The following is a 24,211-nucleotide window of genomic DNA, read 5'->3' on the forward strand; positions in this document are numbered from 1 at the left end:
TACAAACATATAACATGAATGATCACACTTCATATAATATATTTCTGATCATTCAGCAGGAAGTCAAATTCATGAAGAAATCAATTTATTTAGATAGGTAAACAAAAATTGTCACTAGGACAGTGGTTATACGCACTTGAAGGTATGTGGTAAACCGCACTTTTTTTTATTGAAATGTAGTTTATAATAGATTTTTTTGAATAATGGTTAGGCCCATATTGTATGTGGGGATTTGTGAGATTATATGGAGATACACCAAAATATGATATCTACTTGTCTGTATTACTCTAGTGCCATCTAGTGGGCTATTGGTGGGAAAAAGATTTAGATTTTTTGAAATAGTTAGGCTAAAAGGAAGAAAAGAGAAGAGAGAGGAGAGAAAAAGATAGTGGCAGTATATCCCTGCAGTGTGCTTGGTACACGGTAACTGCTGCTGATTGTTGTACCTAGATTGGCTTTACCAATCCCCACAATAGAGCAAGTTGGTCCGCGTGACCGTAGCAGATATGGAATAAGTGGGTGACTTCTTTCCACATTAGGGTGGGGGCCCCCCTTGATTGGCAAATGTCCTTGCAGGATGTTGCCTCCACAATTGTGTATGAGTGTGCCCAGAGAGTGATAATAGGTAAGTACAGGGAAAAACACTGTTAACTATTAACTACTGTACACACTGCTTTCTCCCATGTACTAATAACATTGGCGGGGGATGAGCGGTGTATTTCGTCTCCAGTATCTCCGAAAAAGAGAGAGAAAAAGATTTAAAAATTTAAGAAAAGAAAGAATACCACCAATAATTTCAACACTTAGGTTATATATGTGTGTGGGGGCAATAGGGAACTGATCCTGAAAAAGAAAGAATCGCATTGATACAATTGACCCAAATGGGTTAAATGAAAATAACCCTATGAATATTTTCTTACAGTGATTACCTTATCTGGAGATATGTTCTGGACCATCTCTCACCAATGGCACCATTATATAGTGGTCGTGGTGTGATATGGCCTGGATTTTATTGTGGACTATATTTAATAATCCATACTTGCTTTTTTGTATACTGCTATAGAGTATTTATTTATACCTGGCCATATATATTATATAGTACTACTATTATTATTATTAGATTTGGATAATTATGGACCTCCTGTAGTATTCCATACCACCCTTGTGCCGCAATTTATGTTGGGTGAATGATTTGAGACATACTGCTGGTAACGTACTACAGTCCGGATAAGCAGAATATGCATTATATGTTTTATGTTGTCTCTTTTTCTTTTTTGTCTGTATTTGATATCGCCCCTGAGAGGGTTTGTTCTATATCTGTCCACCTCCTGTCTCTGAGAGTGGTGGAACGCAGGTGACCCGCATGACTTCCGGGTCTGGGGATGTTGGTTGCGACTGGCTGACCTAGGAACTTGTAGCGTGCTTTGTTCACCTAAAAGCATCCAAATTCCCTCCTCATTGGAGTGGATCTCTAGATATACAATGGCCACAAATAGATTACTAACTGTGCAGGCTTAAATGAGACTGTAAAACAATGATCGCTACTGCCGCACATAACAATGCCTAGCTGATGCCGGCTGACCAATCCTGAGCCGCGCAATGCTGTGAAACGCAGATGAGCTGCATACTTCCGGGTACGGTTGCCTTTGGCGTGTGCTGACGGCCTCATACATCGGGGGATTGTAGGTGATCAGTGATGACTCGGTAAGCGTGCAGTACGGATACTGCACTAGATGTTTGTATGTTATATGTGCCTGTATGTTTGTCTTTAGGCTGGATAGGGTATGGTATTTGGATTGGACTAATTGCTAAGATGAAGGTGTGTCAGGGGAGGTCCTGCACACCTGATAATTCATGTTGATAATGGGCAATGATCCCTAATTGGCTAAGGTATAAATGGCCTCTATGGTAGTCTCAGTCTGTCTGGCTTGCTGTGGAGACACATTGAAAATCTGTACCTGTCTTGAAAACGGCCCTCCGGGGTTGAAACGTTGACAACTATGCCTGAGTACATCTTTGATTAAAAAGCAATTTTACCTGCTGTGGTGGGGAGTGCCCTCTCTGGCCTAAAAAAACAGACTTATTGCTTCTTCCTTAGGGGAGCACCCCCACATGATTTTTTATTTATGTAAAGAGTCCTCTAGACCAGTGGTTCTCAGCCTCGGTCCTCAAGGACCCCCAACAGTGTACCTAACAGGTGCAATCAGTCACTGACACATTTTAAAGATCACAGGTGGAGCTAAATAATTAGCTCCACCTGTGATCTTTAAAATGTGTCAGTGACTGATTGCACCTGTTAGGTACACTGTTGGGGGTCCTTGAGGACCGAGGTTGAGAACCACTGCTCTACATCCTGTCGACCTTTAAACCCTGTCGACCTTTTGACTGTCGACCATATGTCTATCATGGGTCATTCTATGATCAGTCCGGATACCGGTAATAATAGGTTTGATGGCTTAACCCCTTCCCGACATTTGACGTACATGTACGTCATGGTCGGGAAGTACTTCCCGACATTTGACGTACATGTACGTCATGGCTTCTAACTGTCACTGCGTCTATAGACGCGGTGACAGTTACGAGATGTCTGCTGTCCCTGACAGCAGACATCCCCCCTCGCCGCCCAGGGGGGGCAGGGGTGCCCCCCCCGGTCGGCGATCGCTGTGATTGGCTGTTCAAATCTGAACAGCCAATCACAGCGTTTCCTGTGTTACCGGCGGCTAAGCCGCTCGGTAACACAGAAAACGGTGGTGATCGGTGCAGCACCGATCACCACCGAGCGGCAGCACCCCCCTCCCACCCACCGGCACTCACCCGGCAGCTCCGCCGCCCGGAACAGCAGGCTCACCCGGCTCCCCCAGCGCACGCAGCGCTTCCCCCCTCCCACCCCCCCCGCAAGCTGCAGCAGCAGCATCAAATAATAAAATGTGGTGCAGCAGTGAAATATATATATATATATATATAAATATATATATATATATATATATATATATATATATATATGTGTGTGTATGTGTATATATATATATATATACACATATATGTATGTGTATATATGTATATATATATATACACACATATATATGTATATATATATATATATATACACACATATATATATGTGTATATATATGTGTACATATATATGTGTATATATATGTATATGTATATATATATATATATATATGTATGTATATGTATGTATATATATATATATATATATATATATATGCGCTTCCAGACAGATATTCCCGACATATGACGTATATATACGTCATGGTCGGGAGGTACTTCCCGACCGAAGACGTATATATACGTCATGGTTTTATAAACTGTCACCGCGTCTATAGACGCGGTGACAGTTTGGAGATGTCTGCTGTCCCTGACAGCAGACATCCCCCCTTGCGGCGATCGCTGCGATTGGCTGTTCAAATGTGAACAGCCAATTGCAGCGTTTTCTGTGTTACCGGCGGCTAAGCCGCTCGGTAACACAGTGATCGGTGGTGACCGGTGCTGTTAAGTACAGCACCGATCACCACCGATCGCCAGCCCCCCCCCCCTCCCACCCGGCAGCCCCCCTCCCTCCCACCCACCCGGCAGCCGCAGCGCCAGCACCCCTCCCAACCCCCCACCAGCCGCAGCGCCAGCCCCCCTCCCAAAGCTGGTGACCAAAATGGGGTCACATGTGGGGGGGTTCCACTGTATTGGTGCTTCGGGGGTCTCGCTAATGCGACATAGCACCCACCATTCATTCCACCACCAAAAATCACTCCTTCCCTTCTGAGTCCTGCCATGCACCCAACTGGTATTTTTTGGTCACATGTGAGGCATTGCCATACTCTGGAGAAATTGGGGCACAGATTTTGGGGTGCTTTGTCTCCTTCATTCCTTGCGAAAATGAAAAATTTTGAGCCAGAACTGCATTTTTGTGTAAAAAATTACATTTTTTTACACAAAAATGCAGATCTGGCTCAAAATTTTTCATTTTCACAAGGAATGAAGGAGACAAAGCACCCCAAAATCTGTGCCCCAATTTCTCCCGAGTATGGCAATGCCTCACATGTGACCAAAAAATACCAGTTGGGTACATGGCAGGACTCAGAAGGGAAGGAGTGATTTTTGGATTTTGCAGCACAGATTCTGGTTGAATGACCCCAGAAGCACCAATACAGTGGAACCCCCCCACAAGTGACCCCATTTTGCAAACTACACCCTTCAGGGAATTCATCAGGGGGTATAGTGTACATTTCAAACCCCCAGGGGTTTCACCAATTTTGATACAACTGAGCTGTGAAAATGAAAAATTTAATTTTTTCATTTTCACAGCCCAGTTGTATCAAAATTGGTGAAACCCCTGGGGGTTTGAAATGTACACTATACCCCTAAATGAATTCCCTGAAGGGTGTAGTTTGCAAAATGGGGTGACTTGTGGGGGAGGTTCCTAACTTTTAGCACTTATGGTGCCTAGAAACCTACATGGTGCCTAAAAAAAAATCTCATAAAAAGGAGGCTCCAAAATCAAGTAGGTGCTCCTTCTATTATGAAGCCTGTGGTTTGGTCAATGTGCACACTAGGGCCACATATAGGATATTTATGAAAACAAAAGAATTGGGGGAATCAATTTTTAGTCACATTTTTCTAGTAAAATCGACTGTGTTCGTTAGAAAAACGTATTAAAATTGAAACTCTGCAAAAAAAAAGAAATTTTGAAATTTCACCTACACTTTGTTTTAATTCCTGTGAAACACCTAAAGGGTTAACAAACTTCCAAAATGCTGTTTTGAATACTGTGAGGGGTGCAGTTTTTGAAATGGCATCATTTATGGGGGTGTCTCACATACAAGTCCCTCAAAGTCACATCAGAACTGAACTGGTCCCTAAAAAAATCAGTGTTTGAAATTTTCTTGAAAATTTGAGAATTTGCTATTCATATTTGAAGCCTCCTAGTGTCCAAAAAAATGAAAAGGAGGTTGAAATAATGATTGCAACATAAAGTAGACATATGGTCTTTGTTAGTTATTAACTATTTTGAGTGGTATGTTTATTTGTCTCACAAGCAGAAAATGTGACATTTTGCAAATTGCAAAATTTTCCATTTTTTCACGACATTTTGGTATTTTTCACAAAAAAACACAGACTGTATCGACCAAAATTTACCACTAACTTGAAGTACAATGTGTCACGAGAAAACAATCTCAAAATCACTGGGATAAGTAAAAGCAAAAAAAAGTTATCCCCACTTAAGTGAAACATGTCAGATTTGAAAAAAATGGCTCTGTCAGGAACGCAAAAACTGGCTCTGTCAGGAAGGGGTTAATACTTTTATTTATATATATATATATTAAATTTAAAATTGAACACCAATACTTGAGATGGTATTAGCCAGTTAACAAAATGTTAGCTCAAGATAGTTTGACAATGCCTCGGTGGTTTATAAAGTGTCATCAGGAGACGTGACACAAATTCTTCCAGTTGGACTTATATGGTTGACTTTGCATAAAACATCTGTTAGAGGCGCCCATAGTTCACCAGGCTTCCTTAGATAGAAGAATGATGGCGGCGGTCCAGTAGGATGAAGGAAGGTCACTTTAATTTGTCTTCATCTTCAATCTTGTCCTTCACATAAGCCAGTGGTTCCCAACTGTGTGCTGTGGCACCCTGGGGTGCCTTGGGAGACTTGCAGGGGTGCCCTGGGTTGGTGGTCCACGACCATAAAAAAAAATTGTATGACTAATGTAATAGGCAAAATGTGGACAAGCAGAAGTGAATCCTGTCCATTATCACATAACTGACACTAGGGATGAGATATAAACACAATTTAATATTTTTTATGATTTTTTTTATTCAACTTTTGCCCTAGGTGCCATGAAAAAAATTGATACTCAGTGGTGCCGTGATTTGAAAATGTTTGGGAACCACTGATAGTGTTCCCGCTAGGCTGTTTTAGCAGAGCGCTGTGCCCTGCCCGATTTTTTAAAGGGCAAAATGCGCCCTGCCTTTCTCGCAGCGCCCCGCTAAAACAGCCTCACGGCGATGCCTGGCGCTTCCCCGGCAGCACAGTGGATTCGGAGGGGCCGGGCCCGCCCCCTTAGACTGTGGCGGCCGGGCCCGCCCCTTTTGACAATGGAGGCCCAAGCACACCTCTTTCATTACGGCGGTGGCCCGGGCACGCCCCTTTCATGACGTCGGCGGCCCAGGCACGCCCCTTTCATGACGTCGGCGGCCCGGGCACGCCCCCAGCTGTGACGTCGGCGTGCCCGGTCCGCCCCCCAGCTCCCTGCCCGGTGCCACTCCTAGAGTGAACACTACACTGACATAAGCAAATCACGGTACTTGTTTCCTAGCACAGCCACAATCGCGGGCATCGTGTGCCTTAACTTTAAGGCACACGATGCCCGCGATTTCCTTGGAAAAAAGCACAACTCGGGTACATCACGTCGGTCGTGTGCCTTAAGAAGGCACACAACGCGACCGACGCGATGCCCCCGATTTCTCCATAGGCTTCAATGTTAAAATATTTAACATTGAAGCCTATGCGATGGACCCGATTTGTCCATAGGCTTCAATGTTAAATTATTTTAACATTGAAAGTGAGTCCATTTAACATAGCAAAAAATGGGAAAAGGCCGAATATGGGCCATTTCTCATTGGGTATGGCCCCGTCATGTGTGTAAAAAATAATGGCCCCCCATTGTGGCCGCCACCCCCACGATTGACGCGAACCCGAAGCGTGGCGAGCGGCGGCGGTGCGCGTCCTCCGACCTTTTCATTCCCCTACTATCCACGTCGGCGTGGAGTTGAGAATAGATTAGTGTGGCGAGCCACGGAGCCCGAAGCGTGGCGAGCGCACGCGGATACCTGTCAAGCCGGCGAGGGGCGTCCCTCGCGGCCTTGACAGGTATCCGCGTCCCCTCGCGGGGCTCGCTGCGCTCGCCACGCTTCGGGCTCGCTGCGCTCGCCACACTAATCTATTCTCAACTCCACGCCGACGTGGATAGTAGGGGAATGAAAAGGTCGGAGGGCGCGCTGCGCTCGCCACACTTCGGGTTCACGTCAATTGTGGGGGTGGCGGCCACAATGGGGGGCCATTATTTTTTACACACATGCCGGGGCCATACCCAATGAGAAATGGCCCATATTGGCCCTTTTCCCATTTTTTTACTATGTTTAAATGGGTTAAAATAATTTAACATTGAAGCCTATGGACACGATGGACCCGATTTCTCCATAGGCTTCAATGTTAAATTATTTTAACATTGAAGCCTATGGGGAAATCGGGTACATCGCGACGGTCGCGTCGTGTGCGTTTTGGTATGCACCCGACGCGACCGACACGATTTTTTCCGACACGACCACCACGATAGAAATTGTGGTGGCCGTGCTAGGAAACAAGTACCCAAATCACTATTTCTTGTTATAGACAATGGATGTATAGCCATTCATTTGTGTTAACTAGAGTTTGTCTAAAGATTTTGTAATGAATATTGTAGCTCAGTGGTTCACAAACTTTTTCGCTTCAAGGCACCCTTTTTTTCAAGGTGCGGTCTCTGTGTATGTGTCAGTGTGTCCAGTCCTGTCTCTATATATCAGTGGGGCCGATGCTGTGTCTGTGTGCATCAGTGAGCCCGATGCTGTCTCTGTGTGTGCCCAGTGCTGTCTGTCTGTCAGTGTGCCCAGTGCTGTCTCTGTGTGTGCCTGGTTCAGTCTGTGTGTGGGTGTCAGTGTGCCCGGTGCTATCTTTATTTTATAGATGCCAGTGTGCCCAGTGCTATCTCTGTACATCTATATGCCCATTGCTGTTGGTGTGTAAATGTGCCAGTGTGCCCAGCTGCTGCGTCTGTCAGCTCATCCCTGCAGCATGTGGCAGAGGGCACTGTCAGTGCTGCCACATCCCTGCCACACAGATCTGTGCGAGTCCTGTGCCCGCACCCCGGGCCACATCTCCCTCCCTGGAGGAGGAAGGACGCAGCCTCTTGGAGAGTGACCGGACCCAGAGCCGCCCAGTAGCTGCTTCTGAGTCTGTCATCTCTCACTTTCTACCGGCCGCAAGGCACCTCCCAGCCCAGACCGGAGACCCTGCTGACCACCATGCCGGGGACCCGGCTCACTCAGTGCGGCTGAGCTGCGTGGCTGCGCCGGAGGAGGGGAGGGAGCTGGTCTTCAGAGAGGCTGTTTGTGCTGGCTGACGGCCCACCCCGCCCCCCTCCTAATTCCGGCCACAAATAGGTAACCCCCACCTACCACTCGACACTAGCTGACTGCACATCCACCCCACTTCCAGCACCTGCTTTCTCTGCACACTGCCCCGGTCTTCTCAGGAAAGACATGCGGCTACTATGCTGCCTTGCTAAGGCCATTGGCCGCGGCACCCCTGTGACCACACTGCGGCATCCCAGGGAACCACGATGCACAGTTTGGGAATCACTGCTGTAGTGAATGTTGTACCCATAGAATAGGTTTCATTGATATTTTTTTAATGTACTTGAATTCAGGGAACACAACAGCATCATGCTGTTTATTCCTCTTGAGTCAAGTACAGTCACATTGGAATGGTTCTCAATTCTTTGTGACTGGGATAAAACCCTTTTTATTTTTTTTATTTTTTTTATTTTTTGCATGCCCACACTTTTTTCTGTCATGTTATTTTCAAAAGCTTCTTCAGATTAGCATTTTTGAGATTATCCTTAATGGGTGGTATCTGGCCTACCTGTGTCTGCAGCTGTCTGCCTTTCTGTGGGGTCTCGTGCACTACTTCTGCTTGGGGCATTGCCTATATTTTTCTCCCCATATCCATCCTGATGGCTCACTGACCATGTCTAGGTAGATAGTCAATAGGTCTACATTGCTCTGGTGGATGCATGAAAACAGTGACCTGGTTTTTTTTTATGACTCCTCCCCACCAAAAAAAAACTTAAACTCATGTACTTACAAGTAACAATATCTATTTTACCTATAAACAAACAAGTGAGGACATCTGGTGACTGTTGCTGTCCTATTTTGAAGATTTTTTTTTTTGTGGGGCACGCTTATTAAGTAAAATGTAACTTTTCATGTAACAAATTTAATAAATCAACATACAAGACGTGGACATATGAAAATACATATAAAACTGGAATAATTACCAGTGACCATTGGATGGGTTATTGCAGACAAAGTATGCTACTGGAAGCAAGCAAAAATATTGAAAACCCTCATCAAACAAATCCGAGGGGAGTAGTCGGATACTATTTTGATAGGCTGGTCTTCAGCCAGCGGGTCAGTATAAGCCACTGGGCATGCAGCTGCTGGATGGACTGTGACTAGCGAGGTCCGTCAGCATATGCCGCAGTGTGCTATCAGGGGATTGAAATGGCTCTTTAGCTACTGCAGTGTTAGAGCGGCTTCACTTGCTGCCCATATAGTAATAAATTATAAGTGGTCAAGGGGGTCTCCCACCGTATGGTCACTAATGCAGGCTCTGCCGTAATCGGCATGAATATGTGAGTGTAATCAGAGACAGACAGCCGTTTCGCTACTGCTTCATCTGTTAGATTCTACTATGTTGGAGTAGTTATCTATCCATTAATCATGATTTCACTGTGAGGCGATGTATATCTCTTGTCCACAACAAATCTCTTACGTAATTAGTGGACGTTTGGAGAGAGATATACTTCTTTCTGAAAACTGACACTGTAATATCCCGAAGTGTTATTGCACATCCTATCAAAATAGTGTTACTACTCCCCTCAGATATTTCTGATGAGGGATAGGAGTACGTTCAATCACTTACAAGTTACAATGTTATGTACAATATTATTAATTTTCAATATTTTTGCTTGCTTCCAGTAGCATACTTTGGGCAGTATTCAATGTGTTTTTTCACCATGTGCAGTGAATCCTGTTTAGGATTCGCTGCACATTCGCAGGGTTCCGGAGCATTTGCTGCCAGCCCTCCCTGTCACCCTATTTAATGCCACAGGGGCTCACTTCCTCTGACGGCGAATTTTCATTTGCCGCAGGGAGTCGGGGGCGGTGGCAGGCAGGGAGATATAAGCCTCCCTGCCTGCCCCTGAATTTGTGGGGAAGAAGGTGGGCTCCCAGGGACACTGGCAGCATTCACTGGTCGCTTTCGGTAAACAGTGAACATTGAATAGGGTGAATCAGATTTTCAGTGTAAAAGATTCACTGCAAGGAGTGAAAACAGCCCAATTTGCTGGAAAAAAAACGGTAAATCGGGAGCATTGAATACTGGCCTTTGTCTGGAATAACCCATCCAATGGTCACTGGTAATTATTACAGTTTTATATGTATTTTCGTATATCTTGTATACGTATATCTTTAATTCAGTAAATTTGTTACATTAAAAGTTAAGTTTTGTATACTTAAATAAGTGTGCCCCACAAAAAAAAAGTACTTTTTCTTTCCCTGTTTTTGAGTCTTCTCACTCTCAGGGGAGCACCTCCACACTTGGTATTTATACAGAGGTATAATATAAAAAATATTGTGGATGTTTTTAATAATTTTCAAAATTGTCGTTGAATTGATAGTGAAGCCTGTGCAACAACAAACAAACCCCCTTTTCCTTTACAAACACTATTTTGAAAAATTACCTGAATATCCTTTTTAAAAGTTTGCAGCAAAGTAGGTTCCATTAAAATGAGAATTTCATGTTCATACCAAAGTTCTTCAGCAAATAAAACAATGTGTACTTGCAAGTTATACTGTTTACGTACCTAATGTGTTTTGTATTATTGCGACACAATACATATTCGTACTTAAATAGACACTTATCCGGTATCAGCCACAATCAAATGATCATTATTTTATCTAAGGAACATAGCCAGAATCAAGCACTTAATTTCCCCAGAAGATCTGCCTGTAGTCAGACATGCATTTATATCATCACGCTTAGGGGGTATTCAATCCCTGCTGCTATTTTCAACAGGGAAAATAGCGACTGGCGACTATTCAATGCTGTAGTACCAACAGAATTGAAGAGGCAGCTCGACAGAACGGACTCTACTTTAAAAGCAGTCTGGTCCGTTTTGCTGAAAACAGCCATGGATTGTCAAGATCACGGCCGTTTTCGCAGACACTTCCCCTTTTTACCAATCAGGGGGTGGCACGTTGAATTCCGCCTGCTGATAAACTGTCCAGGGTCCTTGCTGTCGGAATGTACCAACCATTGCTACCCGGGATTGATTACCCCTTTTTAAGGTGGCCATACACCTACAGATTTATCTTTAGATCTGGCTGGTTGGAAAAAAACTCTGGTCATTTCTAAATGACAGTTTTTCAGTTTTTTGGCATTTCCAAGCAAATGGTCATCTGTCATTAGTTCTCATCCATAGCCACGTTTTTGTTCCAACCAGCCAGGTCTGAAGATCAAGTTGTAGGTGTATGGCCACCTTAAGACTACTGCAAGCAAATACAAAATGCAGCTGCCAGGCTATTAACCAACCAGCCATGTTACACTCATTCTTTACTCCCATCACTGGCTGCCTGTAAGATGGCAAATTGTTTTTAAGATTGGCTTAATGACTTTCAAAGCCCTTCATGACCAGAGCCCAAGGTACTTGAAGTAGCTTCTGATTGTTTACTGCCCATGTTGATTACTGCGATCTGCAAATGATGTACTATTAACAATATGTAGAATCTGCCTGAACTCATCTGGGGGTAGAGTTTTGGGAATCTGTACATCTGTCAGACCACACTTAGGTCTACAGTCATTAGGTCGACCCCACTAGGTCGACTGGCAGGAAGGTCGACCTGACTTAAGGTCAACCTGACTTAAGGTCGACATGGGCCATGGTCGACATGACTTAAGGTCGAATTTGCATAAAGGTCGACTGGTCATAAGGTCGACATGGGTTTTTTGACCCGAATGTCGACATGGACACAGTTGGCAATGAGAATCGGACCCTCGCATCGCTCCTTCGCTCGCAATGCTTCGGGCACGGTAGCTCGCTTCGCTCGCCACAGCTTTAATAACCTCCTCCGCGCCCTAGTGGATGGTAGGGCATGAAATACCGCCTGTCGGCTCAAAAAATAGTGAAAAACCCATGTCGACCTTATGACCAGTCGACCTTCCTCATGTCGGCCTTTATGCAAATTCGACCATAAGTCATGTCGACCTTGGCCAATGTCGACCTTAAGTCAGGTCGACCTTCCTGCCAATCGACCTAGTGGGGTCGACCTAATGACTGTAGACCTAAGTTCATTCTAATAGATGACCGCTTCCCGAGTTTTGTGGCTCTGACACAATGGAACTCTCTTCCCCCACACAGTTCGAGAGGCCCCAACTGTAGAATACTTTAAAAATAGACTAAAGACTTTCCTATTCTCTCAAGCATTTCACGAATATCCACTAAAGCTTTTTGTGTGTGTGTGTGTAAAGCACTTTGAGTCCAATTGGGAGAAAAGTGCTATATAAATAAAATTAGGTACGTGTATTATCACGGCGCCCACGAAATCGGCCGCAAATCGAATGCAAAAATCGGATGCGATTTTGCGGCAGATTTCCGGCCGATTTGCATGCTGTTCCATCATTGCACACCTTGCACACCCCCTATTTCCATTGTAGTGCATTGCATGCAATATAGTGGCATGTGATGCATGCCATGCGATGCATGTGAAGCGATTCGATTTGTAATTGTACAATCACCCTGATGGGTGCTTAAAATGTTAAATGCACCCCCATTGTCAACACCACCCCCACTATCAACGCCAACCCGAAGCGTGGCGAGGGCTAGATAGGGCTAGATAGTGAGCCCGAAGCGTAGCGAGCCCCGCAAATACATGTAAAGTAATCTGCGGGGCTCGCTGCGCTCGCCACACTATCTAAAATCAACTCCACGCCGAGGTGGATAGTGGGGGTATGAAAAGGTCGAAAGAACACGTACCGCCGCCCCTCGCGGGCTTGCTGCACTCGCCACGCTTCGGGTTGGCGTTGATAATGGGGGTGGCGTTAACAATGGGGGTGCATTTAACATTGCAAATCACATGCCACTTGCTGGCATGCGTTGCTATGCGATATTTAATTGTACAATCAGGGGCATTTTCCCGAAAATCACATCGCATACCCTCGCATAGTACCTGGGGGTGTGCAAGGATGGAATAACATGCAAATCAGCAGGAAATGGCCGAAAATCAGACGCAAAATCGCATCGCAGATCAAATCGGCCGATAAATCGGATGCGATTTTAGATGAAATCGGGCGCCGTGATAATACACAAGTACCTAAAATTATTATTAATAATAAACCTTGTATCTTTACTTTTCTATGGTATGACGCTGAGAAATGTTAGCTACTCAATTTGACGTAACAATGTAGGTTTATTTAAAAGCACTAATGTAGAGCAAGAATGGAGGGAACTAGAAGACCTCAAAATAAATACAAACCTTTAGTTGCTTTTATTCCTCTTCCCAAAACTGTTACAGGAAGCAGATGAAAAATACTATATTTTGATGCCAACTTAAAAAAAAACAATAATTAAGGTGAAATCGTGTTTCCACCAAGAAGCGGTGGGCAGTGTTTTATGATCGCATTTCCCATGGTGTTCTGATCCGGAGACTTGGAATCCAGATGAACTAGTCCGGTTTCTGAAAAGGTCACATACAGTCCATGTGAGATTCCAACATGACATTTAGAGAGTTCTCGGAGGCAGGCCATCCTTTTGAAGCAGATGGCAAGGCCTCTGCAGAGAGCATAGACTGTAGGTTGGGGTTACTGTTATCTAGTTCATCTAGCTTTTCTGTGTTGTCCTCCCAGTTTATGTGAAACCTTGTTACTCTAGGATTTGATGCCAGTATGTTTCTTTGAAGCTGCAACACAAGAATAACCTTACACTAGACATAAACAATAAGATGAAAGTATAGAGAGATCTGGAATATGGTCACTAGGTTGACAGTGGGATAAAAACCCGTGAAAACACCATGTTGGCCTGTCAACCCTCCCCATGTCGATCTAATCACCCTGTCGACCTGATTATTTACACCCATAAATTTGAACACCTCTATCACACTGTTGTTTTATTCCGATCTCTATCTTGCTTAAACCCAAATAGAAACCATAGTTATTTCCTGTTTCATAATTGTTTAGTATGGAGAAATGATAAAGAGATAAACGTCCAGCCAATCACATCCTAACTGCCATATCACAGGCTGTGTTTGAAAAAAGTCAGTAAGGAGCTGATTGGCTGGACGTTTATCTCTTTATCACCCTTTCATTTATCTCTTGTTAAGGCTTAATACATCTGCCCCAATGGTTTTAAAGAGGACGCAGTGTTCTGTACATAAGTAGGGGTGTGTAGTCAAAAGTACTTTTATAATGTTGACACTAGAATGGCAAATTTTATGATGCAACACATAAGTCCGCATTAGGGTTAGGCTTTAACTAAAAACTGCTTATTGATATTCTTCCCTTCTCAACACTTCAATAACAATAAAGAGAAAATGAACTGCACATAGGGGGGTATGCAATGTGCCGCCGCTATTTACAACATGGGAAATAGTGGCGGCTCCCTATTCAATGCTGTCATTAACGACAGCATTGATGCGGGATCACAGCAGAACAGGCCCGACTTCAGAAGCTGTCGGGCCCTTTCCGCCGATAACGGCCGTGTATTGTCGTGATCCAGGCCGCAGATTGACAATCCACGGCCGTCTTTGCGGCCACACCCCCTTTGCGCCCATCAATCTGACTGCAAACGGGCCAGGATCACGGCTGTCGACGGGGATCGACTGCTGTCATCCCAGGTTGCATACACCCCCCCCTTAATGTTCTTTCTTTAGGAAGTGCTACTTCTGGCATTTATTCTTGATGCACAGTCATGGCTGGCAGAAGTTAAAGCATCACTCGAGCTACATACAGCGAGTAAGGGTTTGTAATTTTGGCGGTGTGGCTGTTTAGCCATAGGACCTGGGCATAGTGTGCATAGGATAGACAGCCTTGCATTTTCTTTTCTAGGATGAACATGTTTTAAGCCATCTCTGTTACAGCTGGGAATTGTCTGCAATTGGAATTTGCTACTTGACAGCAATCTTAAGCACACAGGCAAATCTATGATAAAGTGACAGAAACTGCGAAGAATCAAAACCTAGAGCTCATCCCCACTGTGAAACTGCCCTAAGACAGCATTATGTAAATGAATGTCTTGGAACAGAACTTAATTGTTTTAAGCAGGACTGGGCCTAAATTGCTTAAATATGTTTTAATAGACTGATGAGTGCAGAAAAAAACATTCATGTTACTAATAATGTTTTTGGTTGTACTTTTTTCCTACATGGGTTAAAGTTGGATTATTTGTTTGCTGAGGAAAATTTATGTTCTGAGTTATGTCACAAGGTCTAGGTCTTTTTTTTCTAATATATAAAATTACAAACTTAAGTCCATTTATTTTCTATGTCACATGACTATATAAAGATTTTGATTGATACATCTATATATTATCTACGGCTATTGTATTTAATTTGTTGCAGTAATTGAATACAAGTGTACCCATGTAACTTGAGTTGCTTTGTAAAGACTATGAAAGATCATTTATGTATATAGCACCACAAGGGATACACAGCACCCAGTTACAAAGTTCATAAACAATTACGCAAAACATGAAACCAGTGACAAGTAATGGTGTGTACGCACGGTCGATTAGGCTTGTTATTCTATCGCATCGGGATCGAGTCGCACGGCAAGCCACCCGACATGCATGCGATTTTGCAGATTTGCACTATATAGTCATTGCTGCCCTGTCTATCTAGCTTTGGATTTGTGCTGTCCCGGGAGCGCGCATCAGGATCGCAAGGTAAAAAATTGGTATCTGCGATACCAATGCGATTTTGACTATATAGTCAAAATTGTATGCTGGATTGTACAGTGTGTGCACACCATTAGGGTATATAACGTTTATAAACATATCTGCATCAGCACACGGTACTGAAATAAGTATTTGGGTAGGATAAAACGGAGGGACGAGATGGCATAAAAAGTATGGAGATGGTTTAAGTAAGAGAAGAAAGGGCACATGAGGCAAGAGGGGCCTGCTTGGGAGAGCTTACATTCCGAAGAGGAGGAGCAGACAGGGGTGGCTCAAAAGGGGTAGAAGTAGGGTGGCCAATCCCGGGATCGGCGGGATCCCGTGATTTGGTCCCTAAAATTCTGGGATTTCAATCCTGGGATTGGAACCTCCAATCCTGGGATTAGACTGCGCATGCCAGGCAGCATCTGAATGGATGCTCAGACACTGCCCAGCTTCCTTCTCCCAACCCCGGTGGCAGTGCGGCTCTGCTCAGCTCGCCTCTTCCTGGGCGCATTGCCCTCCCTTCTCATCGGCCTGCCCTGCCACCAACTACATCACCTGCCCACCTCCCGGATTCACCGCCCGTTCAGCTCCACTGGATTTACCCACCAACCTGTCCAGCTCCTGCCTTCACTGCCCATCCTCTTGGTAAATATGCGGGGCGGCCAGGGCGTGTATATACCCCTCTATCCTGTGTATACACTCCACTGTTACACCCTATATACCTCAGCCTAGCTCTGTATACTGCACCTTGTATCTATATGAATACACCCCTCTACCCTGTGTATACATTCCACTGTTACACCATCTACACCTCAGCCTACCTCTGTATACTGCACTCTATATGTATACACCCCTCTACTAGGGAAGCCAATCCCGGGATTGTGCATTTTTCAATTCCAGGATTGGAAAAATGACCCAGGATTGGCATCCCTAGGTAGAAGTGAGCATGTAACAGTGGAGAATGTCCTGGGTTTGGTGAGGGAGATGAGGTTCTTGAAGTACGAGTTAGTTTAGAAATGGTAGTATTGAAGGATGAGAGCATAAGTTTGAAATGAAGGAAGTCTGTCTTATAGTGGGTACAAACGGTGCGATTTTCATTGGGATCGAATCGAATGGTACGCAAAATGCGTTCGATTTGACTATATAGTACAGATCTGTACTATATAGCCTTGCCTAACAAGAGTATTTTTCTATTCGATTTACTATACATGGGAGCGTGCATTGAAAGTGTAGAAAAACCATTCGATGCCCATTCGATTTTCTATTAGATTTTGTTTCTATAAGCAAAATCGAATAGAAAAATAGTGCATATCTCACCATGTGTACCCTCAATTATTAGAGTGATTTCCTCCACTGTCGCTCAGCAGTACATGAGCATTTTTGCAGATATTTGGTGTGCCAGGGTTGAGGTTTTGATCTGCGAGAGTGAATTGTGGTCAGTGGAGCAACAGAATTAAAACTAGTAAAGGATGAATTGTAGAATTATAATTCTGAAATCCAACTACTGTTTACACTGTACAGGTTGAGTATCCCGTATCCAAAATGCTCGGGACCAGGAGAATTTTGGATAACGGATTATTCCGTATTTCGGAATATTTTAATATTTCAATGATGTATTTTGAAGTATCTTGCATGTATGCTGTATAAACACATAATATACACACAAATATATTTTATTACCACATAAAATACACACAAATATATTTTAATTGTTCAAAAAACAAGGTTTCAAAACGTGAAACAAAATGTGTGTACTATCTCAGCACTGAATTTGAATGCCAAGCAATCATTGTCTTGCACATATATAGTGCCAGTTACATATCATGTCCCCAGTGATGCTTTTACAAATGTCCCCAGTGAGTTTTTAGCAAAAAAAAAAATTTTTTTCACTTTCTGGAATGTCCGTATTTCGGAATAATTCGGATAACGGATACTCGGATACGGGATACTCGACCTGTACTTAGTTTAACAGTGGTTATTGCAACATAATTTGTTTAAAGTGTGAAGTACAGTATAATGTTGCAAATAATTGTATTCATGAATATTATATGACGTGCCAATATGTGATCCTACTATATGCACTACTTTAGTGCCAATGCAGTTGGGCCTACAACTTGTATGGGTTGGGCTTTGCTTTTATACATGAACAAACTGCTGTAGGATACAGTTACAACCAGGTGCTATTACTGCATTCCTTTCATGTACAGCTCTAGTTTGTCTTTAGATGAGCTTAGTTTGGCTATTAAGTCATGGGTGTGTTACTAATCCTATCTTTTTTCCCCAATGCTAAAGTAATTTACTTGTCTCTACTTTCCTGTTGGCGACAAACCTAGTATGTTACATTTCTTGTGATTTTCTCCAAGAAGTTTGGCATTGTCTGTGGATCCGGCTACTGCATTTGTTCTATTTCAAAAACATCTAAGTGACTAAGGGGCAGATTTATTAAGCCCGGTGAAGTGATAAAATGTCTGGTTTTTATCACCGGCCAATCAGCTCCTAACTGTGAAGTTACAGGCTTGGTTTGAAAAATGACAGGTAGGAGCTGATTGGCCGGTGATCAAAACCAGACACTCTATCACTTCACCAAGCTTAATAAATCTACCCCTGAGGCACATAACAGTTACGCCACTGCCTGCTCTGACACCATTTAATATAGCAGGTTATCCCTACTTTTGCCCAAGTCTGTAGTTTTACTGTAATGTCTTTGTATTTATGCTCTGTAGTGGTCGTTTTTCTGTTTGCCCCATGTATGATGCGGTGTGTACTTTCTGATAACTAGCCAATCAGATAAATGATCAGCATTATAATAATTCTCTCAGATCACAAAGTGTCTTCATGTACCTGATGCACTTACCTTGGAGAAGTCTGGTTTCACTGGTGGGTTTTCTCGTAGCTCTGTTTCAGTATATTCATTATTAACATAATATCCTACTCTGATAAACTCTTGTCCTCTGTATGTACACGTAATGAGCACCACCGTGACCCCAACAGCATCTGCATCCGGAATGAGTCCAGGATTGGCGGCATCTGCCTAAAAGGGAGAAGATGAAAAGGATTATTTCATCAAGGCACCGGGCACACTTTACGGCGGGCTGAATTTGTTTAAAAGCAATCGCACCTCCATAGGTGTGGGAGCCAGTGCGTAAAGCATGAAAACGGCACCCAAATGGCACCTCGCACCCTTTGGACCTAATAGGATCGACCCCTAAGCTGGGCATGCAATTAGCTGCGATAACCTGTTTCAGGGGTTAACATGGATGCAGCTTAATGCGGCCATGTGCAATTTTTTGATATATACAATTATCCATGCAAATTAAGTCAGCCCTTCATAGGGTTTGATACAGATTTTTCTTTGCAGAAGAAAAGTTTGACAATCTTTATTTAAGGTATAAAAGTTTGATCGGTACCCAGTTGACCCCCCACCCCTTAGTGATTAATTACAATAATCATATAATACAATATTACAATATCAACATGTTGTTTTTTGGAGTGATATTCTGTAGAAGGCAGAAAAATTGGTTCAATTATATAGGACAGGTGTTTTTAGTATATTTTTTTAACATCTTTTTAAAGTGGCTACAATTTTACTTACAGCCATTTTGTATCCACACTATATTTTTTTACAGCATAAACTTACTGACAAAACATCTGCTTTCTTGGCTAACCTAGATAGGCCTTTTCTAAATTAATTACACACTAAGCGGTAGCATGCATAAATGCAATAAGTGAAAATTAGTATTCAAGTCGCAGTAAACAAAGATTTTACTGTGGCTAATTGAATCTGCCACTAAGTAACTAACATTTTTTGTCCGCTCTCACTTGTACTGCATTAACCCTAAATACCAGCGTTGCTCACGGCAACTTTTTTTTTTTGGGGGGGGGGGGCGGGCGGCGCAATAGACTTCAATTAATTGACTTGGCTGTATTTGTATTTAGTCATACTAAAAGCTGTCATTTTTGCAGACATTTTGAGAATCTCACCATTTGGCACGCAAAGGGTTAAACAGTCAAAGACCTTTTAGATGCCCATTGCCTGCAGTATAAATCTGATTAGATCTGATGTGAGTTTACCTCCCCTGCACACACCTTATAAGTTACCGTATATACTCGAATATAAGGAGTTTTTCAGCAGAGTTTTTTTTTTTTTTGTGCTGAAAAAGCCCCCCCCCCCCCCCCCCCCCCCCGGCTTATATTCGAGGGAGGGTCACACTGCGGTGGAGACGGGAGGACGGAGCTGCCAGGTGGAGGTGGGACCTGGCATGTGCGCAGGCAGTCACTCACACTGACCAGTCCTCCGGCGCAGCCCAGCAGCCACATCCAGGAGCGCACGGTCCACCTCCGGGTCATACAGCAGCACAAGGAGGAAGCCACGGCCCTGACCTCCTGCAGCCACCGGGGAACAGACCAGGGCGGTTGCGGGAGGGACGGCGTCTCGCATGGTGCTGCAGCACCACAGGCCCCAGCACAATTCAGGTACTCTACAGCAGCGCAGGTCCCACAGAGTGGTGGGAGAAGGGGAACCACAGACGCCAGCAGTGTTCCACCAGCAGGGGAGGGTATGGCGGGCAGACAGAGTGGCCTGGAAACACACACATTGTAGTGACTGTCAGCTGTCACTGTCAGCCGCAGGGAGCGTTGCCAGTGTGCAGCCATCAGATTGCAGCTGCTGGCTGCTATCAGTCAGTGGGCTGTGTTGTGGTGGGTCCTGCTGTGCTGCTAGTCCTCCTGGTCCAGGGCGGCCAGCCTCCGACCATTATCTGTGCTGTGATCTATTTTTCTGTTGGTGTGTACTACTACTGGCTCTGGCATCTTTACCACTTTCCTCTGCTCCACCTAATCCTCTCCCCATCATTCCTCTCCTTTGGCTCCTAGGCTTATACTTGAGTCAATACGTTTTCCCAGTTTTTGGGGGTTAAATTAGGTGCCTCGGCTTATACTCGGGTCGACTTATACTTAAGTATATACGGTATGTTGTATTTCCCAATGCTAGTAAAATTGAACACAAAGGGTGGTATTCAATTGTTAGTTTGCACCCAATCTGATGTATAAAATTACAGGAGATCATGCTGCAATAATCAATTGATCTATATTTTATTTTTATTTTTTGCGCATATCGCAATCATTATGTTCAGGTTTAGCCATTCATTTGCTTATTTCAGCTCTTCACCTCCAGGCATAGCGAGCTAAAATGCTGGTAAAAAACAAACAATTGAATACTGCCCGAAGTGTGTTTTACCGGAAAACATTTATTTTCTCACTATGGGGAGATGTAATATTATCCCAGCATGGATTGTATCAGCATAGTTCTTCCTGCTTTACTTCTTACTGTGTCTAATCAGTAGCGATGTATTACAGTGGGGGACTGAAAACTCCCCCTCTGTCGATCCCTGTCACAGCCCATAGCACATCCTCCTTGTGCTGTTTCTTCTTGTCTGGCTCCCCTGGGCATACGTGAGGCTTACTATGCAGTTTGGAGAAAGCGGCTGTAGCTGCAGGTATTGGAATGGACAGTGCCACTGACCATTCATCAACGGCCTGGCCAGCAAAATTATTGTGCTATATTCTAGATAGCAGCACCAATAATTATGGGGTACTATTATTTTACACACATCTCCACAGTTAAACATGGGGACGTAGTAATACCAGACCAGCGCATGTTGCATAATGAATAATCATATGTCTACCCCTATCAGTGCTTACCCAATATTTTTGCCTGCATGAACACAGATCATTGTGCATTCTAGAATCTGTAATGTTAGCGTGACATTAGCAAACAACATTCTTGGGTATGGAGGCCCTAGAAAATATAAGTTCCTAATATCAATCCCGTTTACACACATTTTACTAGTATTAAAAACCAGTGCTAAAAGGGTCCCGGATGCCGCACCGACAGGGGGGATCCCGACTCACAGGAGCTATTCTCCCTTGTGGGGTTCCACGACCCCCATAGAGGGAGAATAGAACTTGTAGCACGGGCCCACAGCATGGCGTGAGCAGCATACCCGCAAGGGGCTTCTTTGCGCTCGCCCCCCTGCCGGGGCACGGCAGGCAGGACCCCCACTGTCTGAGGCACATACCACACCCATGCTAAAAGGGTGTGGATCGTTTCCTAGACAACATTTAGGTCGACAGTCATTAGGTCGACCATGTTGGGTCGACATGGGTTTAGGTCGACGTGGGTTTTTCACAGTTTTTTACCCGAATGTCGACACCGTTGACATGGACACAGTTGGAGGTGAACCGCAGCCCCTCGCATCGCTCGCAATGCTTCGGGCACACTATTTTATTCTCCCACCACACCCTAGTGGATGGTAGGGCATGAAATACCGCCTGTCGGCTCAAAAAAACAGTGAAAATACCATGTCGACCTAACTACTGTCGCCCTAAACCCATGTCGACCTTGTCCCATGTCGCCCTAAACCCATGTCGATCTACAACCCTGTCTACCTCCCCCCCTGTCGACCCAACGTGGTCGACCTAAATGTGGTCTACAAAACGACCGTATACCTGCTAAAATGCATGTAATAAAAGTAAGCTAGTATAAGCCCTTACGCAGTCAGTTTGCATTAAACCGTTTCCCAGCTCCCAGCATGACCTAAACGTGAAGTGCAGAAACAACAATGCCTACTGGACCCTTATGAGAGTAGGTGGTGATTTAGGGATTTTGTTTAAATAAAGTTAAAATCTAGTCCTGCTTTGGTCTGTGTAAGCTCACCTGAAATACAAACATGTGTCGTCCCGCAGGTACAGGTCCTACCAGCACCGAGTCCAGTACCTGGTCATATTCTTCACTTTCAGCAGATCCCACATAAATTATTTTCCATTCCAAGTCTACAATATAAAAGCAATTTTCTTTAGAGCATTGTATTTTAGAATGACATTTAAAAAAAAAAAAAACAGTGAGCAGTATAGTACATGACCAATCTCTACAACCATACTTAAAATAACCTAATTTCAAAAGAACATTGTGTAATGTTCTTAGCTATCTACATGAAGGATGACCCACACGATGGAGAGCTTGGTATGCTTTACTTCTCCTAGCGCTCTGGTAGCAGAATACATATGGCTGCTGGCATTCCGAATACCAGTGCCGGCATCCTGAAAGAGGGTGTCCCAACATGGTTCAGGTAAGTATACTTACCTGCGCCCCCCTCCCCCCCCCCCCCCCCCCCCCCCTAGCCTACCCCTAAGTCCCACACACTATTGCCTAAACCTAACCCTCCCCCCGGCCTAACACCATCCCTGCCCGGGTTGCCGATATCAGTGTTGTGATTACCGGCATCATGTCCACCATGATCCCCAGGTACTGTAGTTATGGCAATAGAGCGCATGGATTCATTTTTTGCAAAGTAAACATAAACTTCACTAATCTATTTTCAAAGAAGGTTTTCAGTATCTTCTATACAAACAGTGCTTCCTACTGCAAGTGCAAATCCTAGGTGCTATGGAAGAATTTAAACTAGAAGGTTCCATTCCTGTACACATGGTTCAAAAGTGACACTACAAGTGTGTTTTTTCACAGCAGTAGGTATGAGATCTTGTGTGAATTTACTAAATAATGATTTTAATTCAGCCAATATTGATGTTGTGTTTCAGGGTCACAGATTAAGTAGCATGTGTATATATCGCTATATTATGTACCAATGCCAAAAAAGTCTGTTATACCCCTTTCATATCACCAAAATAACACTGGTTGCTGACGTGGTGAACCAGTGTCCAAGTTGCCCTCTGTATAATGGGGACCCAGGTTTAATGTGAATGCGCCTGGGCATCCTGGGCTGACCCTGCTATTGCAGTGTAAAAGGATGGGAATTAGTAAATATGCAATTTAGGCCACATCATTGATGAAACTGCTGGAAATCTATCCTTAATAAATTTACCCCTTCGACATAGAGTATACCTGAAATTCTGATGCAACAATGACCATAGATGTGTACAGCCACAATGTTAGAAGTATGATTAGTATTGTCCATACTGCTTCAATAACAATAATGAAATGCTGTGTAACGTGTGCACTATATAATCAAATTACAAAGAGATGTTCTTTCTTTACAGTACAGTACCTCTAATGTACCAGGAAACTGGTACACATTACAGGTGAAATGGTTCACTAAAGGGAGAAAAAATAATTTTCAAGGATTTGAGAAAAGCGTATTTCCATAGAGTTAATGGCCTTTGAAAATCACAATGTGATGTCACGTTGTTCCACTGTTGACAGCATTTATTTAAACTGGGCATGTGGTGATCTGGGAAAATGTATACAAATCCTTTAGAAAAAAAATGCAGTGCAGCATGGTTTTGTCCATTAAAGAAGGAGTTTGCTTTTGCAAACCAACCAGAATCACCCCCACTGAGCGATATGTCATCTGATTGGACTGAAATTTTGCTTCATTTGGCACATATCGTACAGTGTGTTTTCCTAATCTGTGCTT

At 43.8% G+C, this 24,211-nt stretch overlaps 2 protein-coding genes across 4 annotated transcripts in view; one reads left to right on the plus strand and one right to left on the minus strand.

The window, feature by feature from the left end:
- The window catches only part of MCM9 (minichromosome maintenance 9 homologous recombination repair factor), a 75,747-nt gene that overhangs the window by 30,878 nt on the left and 20,658 nt on the right, over positions 1-24,211 (plus strand). The window lies entirely within an intron of this gene.
- Positions 1-24,211, minus strand: part of ASF1A (anti-silencing function 1A histone chaperone) — a 33,422-nt gene that overhangs the window by 7,458 nt on the left and 1,753 nt on the right. The window contains exons 2-4 of one of the 3 annotated variants that reach the window (XR_014471708.1): positions 22,495-22,610; positions 18,634-18,810; positions 13,381-13,821 (exon numbers count right to left, since the gene is read on the minus strand). Coding sequence is in view for 2 of the 3 variants with exons in the window: in XM_083176806.1 (XP_083032932.1) it covers positions 13,591-13,821; positions 18,634-18,810; positions 22,495-22,610 (524 nt within the window). In the remaining variant the exon portion in view is untranslated. Of the gene's footprint in view, positions 1-13,368; positions 13,822-18,633; positions 18,811-22,494; positions 22,611-24,211 lie in introns of those variants that run through there. The other 2 variants (XM_083176806.1, XM_083176807.1) reach the window with 2 other exon arrangements.

The sequence above is a fragment of the Crinia signifera genome, chromosome 3 (genome assembly GCF_055691185.1).
Source record: "Crinia signifera chromosome 3, ASM5569118v1, whole genome shotgun sequence".
Classification (NCBI taxonomy): domain Eukaryota; kingdom Metazoa; phylum Chordata; class Amphibia; order Anura; family Myobatrachidae; genus Crinia; species Crinia signifera.